This window comes from Mesoplodon mirus, assembly GCF_964341445.2.
Source record: "Mesoplodon mirus genome assembly, chromosome: 5".
In the NCBI taxonomy this organism is placed as follows: domain Eukaryota; kingdom Metazoa; phylum Chordata; class Mammalia; order Artiodactyla; family Ziphiidae; genus Mesoplodon; species Mesoplodon mirus.
The window spans coordinates 67,379,682-67,393,631 of record NC_138980.1 but is presented as its reverse complement, the minus strand read 5'-3'; the positions used below and the strand labels follow the sequence as shown (position 1 = coordinate 67,393,631).

Below are 13,950 nucleotides of genomic sequence, written 5' to 3'. Positions count from 1 at the left end.
ACCCTCCCTGCCCTCTAGCTGAGGTTAGACACCCCTGAAATACATCCTGTAACACTGGACCTCTTGCTTAGAGCACTGGCCATGTGCCTGGTACAGGGCCTGGTGTCCAGCAGGCATTGAATGAAAGTTTGTTGAAGAAATAAGTAAATGTAGTAGGGGTTAGAACATGGGGCTTGCTTCTCCCCCCAGTTCTTGGCCTCAACTTTCCTATGTGGGCCCAGTCTCCTCCTGTGGGCTCCCTGAACCCTAAACCCCAAGGCTGGCAGGGCCTTAGATCTCATAGATAGGGGCAGCAGGGGCTCAGTCCCCCAAATGGTGGCTATGCCCAGACTCTTGCTTTCCACATAAGAACAGATATGACAAACTCTTTCTGTACCACATCACTCTACAACCTGCAATGGCTCCCTGTCATCTGTAGGATAAACCCAGGTCCCCAAGCTTGACATTCAAGGCCCTGTGGTGCCATGCAGGTTCCAGCTGTTCTTTTAGACTCGTGCACCTTTTTAAAATTGACCCCAGCCCTTTGCTCCAGCTAGCCTGGGCTGCTCAAGCTCCATGAACACAGCTGACCCTCTCCCGCATTTGTCCTTTAGCTTGCACTCTTCTACTGGAACTGTCCAGCCCCTTTCCTTGCTCCAAGGTTCTGATGCCACCTTTCCTTTGCCCAGGAGTGGCCCAACCCCATCTTCTCTGTATTCCTGCTTGGACTGCTCCTAGGTGGGATTAGGCAGTGCCCTGTGAGGTCACTTTTTCCCCTGAGAAGGTGCCTCCCTCTCTGTGCTTGCCCACCCCCAACACTGCCCCAGTGCCTGCCGACTGGACAGGGCAGATCCTCCCTCACAGGATCCTCTGAGGTACTAGAGGATCACACTCATTTTATAGATGAGGACTCAGAGAAGCTCATCCGTTTCCTCAGGGTCACAGGAAATGGCCGAGCTGAATTAGAGCCCAGACCTATCTTCTTCCACCGCCTGGGCTTATGACTGTTCTCGTGCAGTCCTCTGGGGCCTGTCTACCCGCCCCCCCGCTCCTGCTTCTTGGCCCAGCCCTTTGGCCCCTCACCAGCTGCAGAAGGGGGCAGAGGGGCATAGGAATGGGGGAGGCTCGGCCAGGCATGGTGCGGTGGAGAGGAGAGCCTGACCCCACAAAAGCCGTCCCTGGTTGCTCTGAGTGCCCGACAACTCACTTGGTCTTGCAGTAGGCGACCACGCAGACGATGCCCACGACCAGCAGAGCCACGCAAATGCCGGTGATAGTCAGGACCCTTTTCTGGTACAGCTCCTCGGCTTCTGCAGAGGTAGAGGGCGTGAGGGGGCAGGGTGGGAGGCAGACCCGTAGAGACAGTGCTGCAGACCGTCCCCCTGCCTCGTAAACCCCGGGCTCTCTCCAGCTCAGGTGCTGCCCGGCTGCAATCCATCTCACCCCTCCCCAGCCAGTTCCCTCCCTCCTGCTTTACTGAACTCCACCCACCTGTGGATCTCATCACATCACAAGTGACTACCCCTGAGTTCACCTTCCCAAACCTGCGCTCTGCCTGGAGCATGTGAGTGGAAAATGCAGGGGGATGGCTGGAGGAGGTGGGATGGAGGTGAAGTTCCCAAGGTCATAGGGGAGGGCAACCCACTATGGCCTGGTGGCTGCAAAGAGCCTTGATGGGCTGGGGGAAGCTGGTCTTCATGGTGGTGAACATGCAGACCCTGGGCAAAGGCCTGGCTGGCCACTCTGGCTTCCTTAAGAAGGTGGAGAGTGGCTTGTTCTGGGCTGGAGACAGGACATGAGGCCCAGAGGCTGGACTTAGGAGGGATGCCAGGACCAGGAGCAGGGACAGAGCAGACCAGGCCCGCAGAGGCGGGAGAGGGGAGAAAGGCCTTGGTTTATCCCTGCAGCTTGGTCAGGGTTGTGGCCCTGGCCCACTCCAGCTCTCCCCGTCTCTGCTTGTCAGAGACCCACGAGTGGCAGCACAGCCCCCTGGCGCCTAGGACAGCCCTTGTGCTCAAGGAGCAGCCTCCACCCTTCTGAAGGAGCTGAGCTAGGCTGGGCCTCAAAGCCCTCAAAAAGACCCAACTATCCCCTCTACCTCTACTTCCACTTTTTGGCGGGGCAACCCCTACCCTTCTAGAACAGAGACAGCCTGGAGGAAGCAAAGGAAGAAGGTGGCAGCACCAGACATGGTCAAGGCCTACAGCCTAGACACCCCGCCCTTGCTCCGGCTCCCAGCTGCTGGCTGGCCCCTCCCCATTGCTCCCCTCCCACCAGCACAGGGATAAGTGGGGGCGGGACCCAAAGCCTTGGTGGAGCCCTGGGCAGTGTCCCTAAGCCCCCAGGCTTGCAGGGTCTCCTGTGGCAAAGGTAGGCCCAGCAGCAAACACTGGGTACAAAGCCCCAGGCACACATACCTGGAGGACTGTGCCCGTCTGACACACAGACAGACCCTTCACAACAATACACACGGCCGCCACACATGTGATCACGCCCACTGACACAGTCATGCAGAGTCTTGAACAAACAGCCCTCCACCCCAGATCCCCACCTCCAGGCTCTGCGGTCCTCGTCCTGCCTCCGGTTCTCATCCCCAGCCACGCCTCAGTCCTCCACTCAGGCCTCTGTCTCCATCACTCCTCTGAGACCGCTCTGGTCATGGTCACCAACAACCCCCCGCTGCCAAGTCTGTGGTCATTCGCCTCCCTCTCAGCAGACTCCCCCTGCTGGGCCCACTTCCCGGGATGGTCTTCACTCCTGGGTTTCCTCCCCTGCACTGGCTCATCTCTCTGTCTCAGTTGCTACTTCCCCCTCTTCCATGTGGGCTGCAGGGTCCAGGCCCAGAGCTCTCAGGCTTCTTCCTCTCTCCACCTGCCCTTTCTCCCTCCGTCATCTCACCCAGACTCAGACTTGAAATACCATCTGTATGCAGCCGAATCTCACGTTTCTCTCTCCTGCCCTGACCTCTTCCGGAGCTCCAGATTCCTACATCCAAGGGCCATGGCCAAGCAGAAGCACTGATTCCCCACCCTCGTTCCCTGCTCTTCCCATCTCTTCAGTGGCGACACCACCTTTCCTATTATACCAGCCCCAGACCTTAGAATCATTCCTGATCTTCCCACCCACTCTGATACCTGATCCATCAGCAAGTCGTCTCAGCTCTCCCTCCCAAGTAGATCCCAGATCTGACCACTTCGTCCCATTTCCACTGCTTCCAGCTTCATCCAAGATGATGCCATCTCTCACTCGACAGCTGCCCGCTTCTGACTGGTTTCTCTGCTTCTATTCCTCCACACCCTGTCCCCTCACCCAGTCTATCCTCTGCCCCAAAGCCACATTGATTTCCAACCATAAAGCAGATCATTTTACTCCTCTGCTTAAAAACCCCCAGTGGCATCCCCCTGCAATTTGAATACAACCCAAAGCCTTACCATGGTCCACGAGGCCCAGGGTCACCTGGTCCCTTCCTCTAGATCCCACCTGTAGTCTTCTTCCCCATGTCTGCTGTGCTCCAGAGGCACTGGCAGTCTTTCCATCCATCGAACAAGGCAGGCCCATCCACATCATCCTTAACTTGCTGTGCCCCCTGCCTCAAACACTCTCCCCTGATTGTTTGCAGGGCTGGCTACTTCTCGTCAGGTTTTAGCTCAAATGTCACCTCATTGGACAAGGCTTCCCTGGCCACTTAGCTAGAGTAGCTCCTCATCCCGGCTAGGCGCCATCCCATTCCATTTTATTTTCTGTGTAGCACTTACCCCCACCTGCTATCTTTCTTGTTTGTTTGCTGTCTGTCTCACCCTGTGAATCTGAGCACCAGGAGGGCAGGGACTCTGCATGCTACATCGCCAGGGTCTGGCCAACTCTGGGGTTCAGTAGAGGTTTGTTGAGTTGGTGTGTGAATGAATATACAGACCACCTTTACAGGCAGTCACATATTTACATACGCTCACACTTGCCTCCGCACCCACTGCTCATGCTCAACCCTTAACAACAAAGATGTTCCACTGCACCCCTCCGTGGGCTCACACCCTGCACTGAGAGACCCAACAAGGTGTAAACATGTCAGCCCCCCATAACAACACAGACACGCACACCTACAGATTCCCCCCCTGCACCCCCTGCCATGATCACACAGACACCACAGACTCGGCCCCTCTCCTCCCCACCCTGTCACAGCAGAGAGACAGACATACTCTTACACATAGACGTTCAGCTCCATCTTCTGAGAATAGCTGATGGTGGCTAGGTGGCCGGGGAACTAGGGCCTCCCCAAATCTGCCACGAGAACAGTCTTTTCATAACTGCAGGCTCTGCACACATCTGGGGTCTGACCCCATCGAAGGCTCAAACCCTCTGAGCCCCTGCATCTCTCCTGCTATATGTGTGGACCAGGGTGGAGCCTCCCAGCACAAAGCCAGAGAGCTGGGAAGACTGACCCCTCAAAGTCCCTTCCTGCCCAAGGCATCTTCCAGGGGCCAGAGGACAGTCAGGAGTGGGACGTGAGGTTCTGAGCTGGGAGGCAGGAGGGCAGGCAGCAGAAGCCAGCCCACCGTGGACCCTTGCTGGTGTTGCCCACAAACACATGTGCCACCGTGGGGACAGATCGTGAAGGGAGTAACAGCCTCAAGCAGATGGCAAAGCCTGGCAGACAAACACGGGGCAGGCGGCAGAGACAAATGGGTGTTATCAGCTGCCAGCCTGGTGAAGAATGAAAAGCAATGGAAATGGAAATGGGAAAAGGAAGGATTAAGGTCAAATTGAAAGGGATGCCTCTCTGCACAGTTCTCCAAACCAGGATTCTGTGGCTTTCAGACACCTGCTCTCCGAGGGCTCGTCTGGCCAACCCACTGGGTTGCGCACAGCTCAGGGGTCCCACTCCCCTCAGAGTACCCTGGTGACTGGCCCCAGGCAAGGGGGCACTACTGTACAGTAGTCTGTATGCCAGGGTGCTCTGCTGTTCATGAGCTTTTCTTGTCTCCCCCAAATCAATGTAGTTTATTACAGGACATCCTGATGGGGACAGGGGGATTTTTGAAATCATCCCTTTTCCATTTGGGGGAAAAGGAAACCAAACATCCAGCACACATGGTGTCAGAGGCTGTGGAGAGGGGCTGTGCGGATGGCGCTGACCGATACGTAGAGGCTCCGTACCCTTTAGTTCAAATCCAAGGTGCTCTGGCAGTGCAGAAGAAAGGAGGGTCAGAGAGGGGAAGGGATGGAGGGAGAGATACAGACAGAGGGAGATGGGGGAGGGGGCGGGAGAGAGAGAGAGAGAGAGACGTTGGTCAGGACTCTTCAGACACCAGCAGCCATCCTGTGAGGTGAAAGCAGGTTAGTGGTGTCCCCTCCCAGCCTCCTGAGCCCCTTCCCTGGCACCCAGTCCCCAGGAGCCCTTGATTGGGGTAGAGAGAGGAAATGTTAGGATCAGCAGGCAGGGCAGGTTCTTTAGAGATGAGCTGTGGGGTTAGTACCTGGTGGGGAGGCAGAGGCGCAAGAGTCAGTTGGCAGATGTCCCCAGAGAGGAAAGGTGAGTGGGGGCAGGGGGCGGAGGAGTCCCCATCCTCTCCCTCCCAGCTCCAGTGCCAGGCCTTCGACCCTTTCAAGCCCATCCTGGAGACAGCTTGCTCAGCCTGAGCTCATTCATGGGGCCCTTCTTTCTGTTCAGAACTAGGGCTTGGGGTACCCAGACCGGCCCCTTGTCCCTGTCCTGCCCCCATGGGCCTCACTGGCCTGCCCATCTCCTAGGAGCCAGGCATGGAGGCTCAGAGTTTGTATGGAGCAGGACTGGGGAGGGGGAGAGGCCCCAGGCAGCAGGTCACTTCTCCACTTGACACCCCCAACACCCTAGAAACCTGCAGGGGCTAGGCCTCGGGTCCCAGCCTGATCACACGACTTAGGAGAGCAAACTGCAACTTGGAGAAAGAGACGAGTGGGTTCACCTGTAGAACACCTGTGCCCCCTAAATGGCAGCCAATTGCACTCTTTGAAGCTGGATCATGTTGTAAATGTGCAAATTCACGGGTCTTCGAGGTAGACACCCAGGCCATCGAAGGGTTGGATAAAAGGGCCCTGCCCAAGGGTCAGCTCTATCACTGACCCGCTGTGCGACCCATAGTATCCTGCCTATCTGGCTCTCAATCTTTCATCAGCTAAATGGGGATCAGGCCTGGCCACGGGATCTCTGAGGTCTGCAACTCAGCTGTCCTTCAGAATCATCCAGACCAATGGAGCCAGGCTCTAGGGTGGGAGCTCAGAAATCTCCCCAGTGCTTTTGAAAAGCTCACCTATCATTCTAAGGTAACAGCCAGCACCTGATTGCAGGCCTCGAGTCTTGCTTTTTTCCCTAGTTTGCTGTGTTCATGTGGGCAAGTCATACCTAGTCTCTGTTTCCTCATCTGTCAAAAGTGCCTGTACACAGTGAGAGCAGAAACTAACACATTTTAAATCAACTAGACTCCAATAAAAAAAAAAAAAAGACGGGCGAGGCAGTGTGCAAGGGCTTGCTCCACTGCCTCCGCACGTGCACAGCAAGTTCCGCTAGACCCAGGCAGGAGGTGGTAGTGTGTTCTGATGCTCTCATCTCCTGCAGAGGGAGCGGAGCACGGGGACATGAGCAGGAAGTCCTGTGCACTGTCTAGCTCTGGATCTCTCCCCTGCTTCCTGATAGGGATTCCAGAGGGTTATGCAGTTGGAAAAGGGCAAGACAGTAGGATGGCTCTGACTGAAAGAGCCTTGAGGAAGATCCTGGGGCTCTGACCCCCAGTTCCATGCAGAGACCATACCCTTGAAGCACGAACCCCAGCTCTTCTAAACATGAGCCCTTCTGTGCACGCCTGTTAAATATGAGGTTGCGGGTGATGTTGAATGTGGTTTCTTTGCAGTCTTACGCTTACTGCTTGGAGGTAGGAGTCACCATAAGCACAGCAAGTCCACTCCTCTCCCAGGGCCTCCCAGGGCTGGCCAACTGTGCTAAACAGGCAGTACAAACTTGACAAACTGAAAGGGTCCTCGGGGGCAACTCTCACTGAGCAGTTAATCCCGTAGCCCCAGGGACCCTCCAGGCAGCTCGAAAGAGCTCACAATGTTTGGATATCCAGCCAGGTTCCCCACAGAGAACAGCCCAGCTTGACCACAGCACCCCAGACACTAAGAGAACTGTGGTTCACAGAGCTGGTCTGGGCTCCACTTTTGGTGGTGTTTGTATTAGATGAGGCAGCTAGGGCCCAGTAGTGCTAGGACACTTTCCCAAGGTCACATAGCAAATTAGGAGGCGGAAGGGAGACTGGAGGCCAGGTCTCTGGTCTCTTGGGGCTAAGCCATGGCTATTCCTGCCCACTGAGCCCCTGGGCAGACCTGACTGGCTAGTCCTCAGGACAATGACCATCTGGAGAAGTGAGCAGGGCTCCCAAAGCCATTTAAGAGTTTTCTCCTGTATCACTCCTCTGGGAACCAAGTAATAGCAGCAGCAGCTTTTGGGACTCCTGACTGGCCTCCCCTCTGAGTCAAAGGCCAGTACTGTTTTGGGTGGACAGTGGTGGCTGGCAGGACTGGTGATGTCACTGAGAAGTCACTAAAAGGCAGCCCTGCTTCCCTCTCCCCGGGGATGGATTCTGAGGGGCCTGCAGCCATGTCAGCCCCAGCAAAAAGCAAAAACAAAAACACCCCAAAAACCCAAAATCAAAAAAACAGTCTCCTGCTCATCATATTCAGTGCCTGCCACTCAGCCAGGATGGAGTGATACCACCGAGTCACAGATGGGTCCTACCGAACAGAAATTTGCATACTGACCAGTAACCGTGGCAGCTGGATGCTGGACTCCCAGCAGGGCCAGGCTTACCAGACAACAGACAAAGTCTTCATCCTGGACATGTCCTACGACACCTGGTCATAGGCACCGGGACAAGGAGGCCCTGATGTCGACCCCGGAGCATGTGTTTGTGTGCTTGTGTGTGTGTGAGCAGATGTCAGCAGATGTGTGTTTGTGTGCAAGTGCAGGCATGTGTTTGTGTGTGTGTGCTCTTGTATATGGTGGGTATCCAGGTGTACAAGTTTTGACTCTTGGGAAGTTGAGGGGCCGTCAAGGGAAGAAGGAGAAGCTTTAAAGGGCTACTGCGGCTGCAGGCTCTGTTTCCGTGGCCTCCGCAAAAGGTAACCTGGCCTAGAGGCTGTCTGGGCAGAGGGGGAAGGTCAGACACTCTGCTCAAGATGTGCTGGGAGTCAGCCTCCAGGGGACTGATGCTGCCCCTCTGGCCTCCACTCCCACGCCAGCAGCAGCTGGAAGAGGAGCTCAACTGTGTTCAAACAACAGCAGGCCTTTGACTAAGCCCTTGGCGTGCATCACTTCACTTCATCCTCACAGCAACCCTAAAGGCATAAATGCCACTATCCCCATTTTACAGATGAGAAAACAAAATCAGAGAGGTTAAATGAGGCCCCAGAACAGTAAGCTCAGCTGCTGGCAATTTTATTCAGGTCCATCTGAATCGAAGCCTGAACACTTAAGTTAGCATTTTTCACTCCTTTTTCAATAATTATCTGACAGAGCAGTGCATGAAGTGCTCTGGGCAAAGTGCTTGGAGAGTATAAATCCTTTACCAAAAGGTACCAGCAAGGATCCCAGTAACACTAGGCAGAAAGGCTGCATTTCCAGGCTCTTTTCTGGGCTCCCGGGGCCCTGCTGACCCTCCCAGAAGATCTGAGCTGCAAGCTGAAGCAGCCCAGCTGGCAGAGAAGCTTGGACAGTGGCCGAGTTTTGGAGGCTCTGCTGCTCAGATTCAGGATGGGCTGGCACTCCCTGTCCAGAACAGTCCCATAAGCTAGGGGGGCTCTGGGCCTAAGGGTGAAAAGGAATAGGCCCTCCATTGCCTCTCTCCCCAGGTCCTCAGCCCCGCCTGGCTGCTCTGTCCTCCTGACCTACGGTCCTCCAATGGGGCTGGATCTGACTCTGCAATTCTTCCTGGAGCCTGGGCTCTGGAGAGTTCTGTTGGGCCACGTGCCCACGGGCTCTGTTCTTATCCCCATGGCCTTCCTCCTTGGCCTCCAATGGGAGGGACCTGAGGAGAGCGCTGCCCCCAACACTCTATTAAGAGAGTTAACCACCTGGGATGACCAGCCCTGACCTCCCTGGCACCTCTCCTCTTCAAATCTTGGCTTCCAGATTCCTGTGCAGGGTATGTCTAGGCTTTTGTGCTGTGGTCTGAGAAGGATCGGAAGGCTCCTTTCTCTACCCTGAGCCCCAAACCCCTGTTCTCTAAGGGCTACCTAAATGGCCCCTGGGTCCCTCCCTCGGCCTCTTCATGCCCAGGCACCATCAATCTAGTTCTAATTCCTCATGGGACCCATCTGTCCTCCCTGGAGAGGAAGAGGTGGGTGGTGGGTCGAGCAGGGGCCTAGCGTGCTCTGGAGGACGGGGGACACGGTCCCACCCTGCAGGCCAGTGGACCGCTGGGCCCCAGATGGAGTCCATGGCCAGCCTGTGGCTTTCTGCGCTGCTCCACCTCCACCTGATGGCACTTGAGGGCACTGCTCCCAGCCCCCAGTAAAACACGCCACAGTTAGGGCCTCATCCTTCAGCTCCAGGGGTCACACTTTTCTCGGCAGACTGTGCAAACCAGAAAGCTCCACCTTCACAAATGGAAGAAAGGAAGGGAGTGGAGTCCTGGATAGGGACTGAGACCAGAGAGGGCCTGGAGAGGGTCACCAGTTACCCCTTGATTCCTTATTCCCTCTATGCCTTAGTATTTGCGGCAACCCTCAACCCTACTCCAACATCTAGCTGCACAGATGTCTCTGGTCTTCACGGAAACCACTGACCTGGGACCTGTTTTCCCTCAATCCGCCTTCCCCACTCTCCCCCATCACCCCAAATCAAACCAAAACAAACTCTGGCCAGATGGAAAGGCAGGCTTTCTGAGAACTTGCTTCTCTCTCTCAAACACACAAGCACACATGTGCACACACTCATTGCCCGGCCTCACCAACAGCCTGACACCCTCAGACAGGCTCTCAGAGGCAGGTGAGGGCTCTGCAAATGCTTCTTCCCATCCTGGCCAGGCTGCCAGACCCCAGTGGTGAAGAGGCCTGAGCCTGGCTCTGAGCAGCTGCAGAGAGAATTCAGTGTTACTGCGACCAGGCAGTACAGCAACATGAGGCAGGGGGTGTATCAGTCTCCTCTGTGTGAAACCCAGAAGGACCCTGCAGGTGCTTCCCCAGGAAAGACCCCCCCAGTGACCCCTGCCTCTTGTTTGTAGAAAAGCTTTAGCCTCCTAGGCCTTTCTCCTCGAGTTCCAAAGAGCAAATTTAATCAGAGAAGTGAGAAAATGCAGAAACAAAGGAAAACAAACATGACAAAATAATAAGAGTTTAGCCATAAAACAAAGTCAAGGACCTTTGGTATATCCTTGAGTTGTTTTGCAGATACTAAAACCCCACCAGGTGTTAGAAGTTAACTACATGATGACCACCTTCAGCCCTAGGCTGATTGGAACCAGAAGGTTGATGATTGAGATTCCTGAAACATCACCCTGTTACCTCACCATCAACCAATCAGAGGACTGAGCATGACCTGATCACGCACCTCGTGACCCCACCCTCCCACAGTCTTTAAAAACCCTTCCCATGAGCCCCTTGTATTCTTTGCTTGACACCTTACAACTAGCGCTGTTCTTTCTTTCACCTGCACCTGGTTTAGTAGGTTAGCTTTGCTGCGTGTTTGGCATAGGGGACCCAAGTTTGGTTCAGTAACACGCACAGGCTTCTGATGAGGACTGAGGAGCCTAGGACAGCCCCCCGCATTTCCCGGCCCACCCCAATCTCTCTAAGCAAGGCCCCATCCTTCCCACGGGGTGGGGGGTAGGGTGGGGGAAGAACTGTCAGTTACCAGGGAAGGAAAGAAATAGAAGAAAGAGACATACTGGAGAAGTTGACCATTGCGAACTGCTGACACCTGTCCCCGGTGTATCCCACAGGACACCTACCAAAAGAAAGAAAACCAGAAAGAGAGAGCCAGGATAGCAAGACATAGGCATTGCAACACCCCGGCACGGGCTCCTGCCGATGCCAGCTGGGTTCCTTGCCACTGTTACCATTTGTACTGGCCTTGCCACTCTGCCCCTTACCTGCAGCCCTGAACTTTAAACCCAAGGATTAGGCCAAAAATGAAAAAGCAAAACAAAAGAACTAACAAACCAAAATACAAAAAAGAAACAAAACAGCCAAAGATCAAAACAACCAACACCCCTGGCCCTATGTCCTACAATGGGGTGAGGAGTGGGGGGGGACTGCACCCGGAAGCTTTCTAAGGAGCAGGGACTCGTGTTTGTATCTTCAAACATACTTTGCTTAGGATCTGGCATGTACAATCGCAAAGGCAGTTTCTCCAAACATCTCTGTCCGAAGAATCCGTTTGGACATCTGGAGAAGGAAAAGGGGAAAAATCACAGAACAAACTGGCATCATCCGCGAGGCTTAGGTTAGAAATCAAAGTGCACAGTGATGAATGAGAAAACCAAGTCGAGCGCTGGGGCACACTGGTTGCTGAAGGGGCTGGAGTCGGGGCTGGGTGGAGGGCTCGGAAATCTCCTTCAAAATCTCTCTAATAGATGTGGCTCCAGGTGGTGGGGAAGCGGGGGAGGGGTAGGGAAGAAGATGATTTGGGGAAGCAGGGTGGGGAAATTGGGAACTTACTGCCTAAAGGTCCTAATGGTTATTGAGACTTCCCTTCTGACCTGCCTGGGGCCCCGTGAAGCCAGAATTGTAGACCTTTGGTGCCAGGCAGTCAGTAGGCTGGGGGGCTGGGAGTCTTCTGGAATACTAAGTTCTGGGGAGCCATTCCTTCCAAGCCCTACCAAAAGGTTCTCTCCAGGGCCCTGGGCAGGTTTTCTCATCCATGAAACAGACCCCAGAAAGCTCAAAGGAGAACTTGGGAATGCTGTTCCCAGACTGTGTGCCTACAACAAAAGGGGCCTTGGAGATGTCTCATCTGTTCTTTCAAAGAGTGTTCTGTGGCCAAGTAAGTTTAAGAAATCCATTCCCAGGCTTCTTTGTAGAGTTGCAGTGCACGCTAGCACATGAAAGGCTACGAAAAGTTTTGTAGGAGGGAAGAGCTGAACTTTCCAGTATGTTCCAAATTTATTTGACCTTGGAAGTTGTTTTTTGAGGAATCCTTGTGAACATACGGTTTGGGGAAGGCTGCCCTAGAGCAATGTACACGGGAAAAGCTTATGGGGAACAGGTGAGGGTGGAGAGAAGCCTGAATTACCAGCATCCCAAAGCTGGTGGGCTGAGGGCAGGTGTAGGGCATCTGGCCTCAGGTGGCAAGAATCACGGTGGCGGGGTGGGGGCGGGGCTGCAGCCTGTTCCACATCAGGGGGCCAACTGGCTGCCTGGGACCCTGCCCTTTCCCCACGACCTGCTCCTCCCTCACTGCCTGGCTCTAGCGGGAGTTCATTCTCCCACGTTGCCTCCTGCAGAGAACCACCCACTCCCATCTCCCTGACCTTGTCCTCAACTCCCAAGGTCCACTTCCTTCTGCTCCCTGGCTGCCACTCTCCCCTCGAGTCCCTGTCTTGTAGATTTCTGGGAGACATGCCCAGCCCTTGTACTCTCTTCTGAACCCCAGCAAGGCCAGATACTTAAGGGAAGCTTACAGATAGGGCCAGACTGACCCTCCCGCACCGCTCCCTACTTGAAGATGGGTCTATGCTCTTCTGCCTGTTCTAAATTAGGAAATTAGGCAAGCCCATCACCAGCGTCCCCTCAATAACAGATCAGTGATGTTAATCAGTAAACTTCCCCAAGAGGTGAATGTACTCTACCTCTTAGCATTCTAGTGTATACCAACCATCAGTAGCCCCTTGAACTTATAGGGGGTGATGGTGATTGACTGTGATAGACCCTCACAAAAACCCTATGGCCTCCAATCTAGCGTGGAGGATTGGGAGTGGTTGATGAGCAGATAGCTGGAGTCTCTCTGGGCCTTACTGTATCTCCCTCAGGGGAGGCAGGAGGCTGGTCCTTGTAGCCGGGGCAGTGTGTGTGCAGGTGTGCCTGGCTAACGAATGGTAGTGGAGGGGGGGGAGTGTGTCTGGAGAAGGAGGAGAGCCTGCACGTGAAGCTGATGCACGCTCATCCTGTTGAACAGGGTGGCTCGGAGGAGGAGGAGGCTACAACTTTGTCAATACATCCTTTTCTGACCCATCGCCCTCGTCCCCAGTCATCCCAGCCCAGGAAAATGGAGGCAGTGGCTAAGGCTTTCCGACCCGCTCCACTCAGGCTCAGCCCTTCTTCCTCAGCTCTCAGAAACTGATTCCACTTGGGATGGGACTAGAGGCGCAGGAGTGACTTTTCAAGTAGCAGCATCGTTGGGGGTGGACGATAAAGACCCAGGACGTTGCCAAAATGACTCTTGCAATCAGGAATAAGAAAGAGATAGGCTTGACTGTGTCCAGTGTCTGAGATTAGCCCGGCTCCTGGAGACAGGAAAAACCTGTATGTGTGTAAGAGAAAATGGGGGAGTGCAGGGGCAGAAGGGGACAGAGGGGAATTTATTCCCACTGCTGAGAGTCAGGTTGCTTTCCTGTGGCTCTTGGAGACGGAGGGTAATTGAGCACATCCCTGCGTTCCCGGCCCCACATGCAGCCTGGACTACCCCGACTCTATCCTCGTATTATTCGTGGCCACAGAGGTACACAGCTCCAGGTGGTGCTGTGGACACCGTGTACAACATGAACAAGCCCCCTGGAGTTGTGCGATATAGTCCTAACCTTCCTGCCCTGGGAAAGTGCCCACTAGCTGAATAAAGGAGAAGGTGGGGTGGGGATGGGCACTGCACGGGGCTGGGAGGACTAACACCTGTGCTGTTCCTCAGGCACTGGCTCCTTTCACGGGGCTTTTGGACACTCCTGTTCTCTCGTTAGCCCTGCTTGTTGAGGATGAGCCACATCCAGGAGGCTGGGGCTTCCCTCGAGAAGG

General features: G+C 54.7%; 1 protein-coding gene across 6 annotated transcripts in view; it reads right to left on the bottom strand.

The window, feature by feature from the left end:
- NRG2 (neuregulin 2) overlaps window positions 1-13,950 on the bottom strand; it is a gene marked incomplete at its 5' end in the record, with an annotated part of 178,124 nt that overhangs the window by 6,370 nt on the left and 157,804 nt on the right. For 2 of the 6 annotated variants that reach the window (XM_082623603.1, XM_082623608.1), the window contains 2 exons: window positions 1,187-1,289; window positions 11,315-11,391. In XM_082623603.1, the coding sequence (XP_082479729.1) occupies window positions 1,187-1,289; window positions 11,315-11,391 (180 nt within the window). Of the gene's footprint in view, window positions 1-1,186; window positions 1,290-5,130; window positions 5,155-10,892; window positions 10,952-11,314; window positions 11,392-13,950 lie in introns of all 6 variants that reach the window. The other 4 variants (XM_082623604.1, XM_082623605.1, XM_082623606.1 and 1 more) reach the window with 4 other exon arrangements.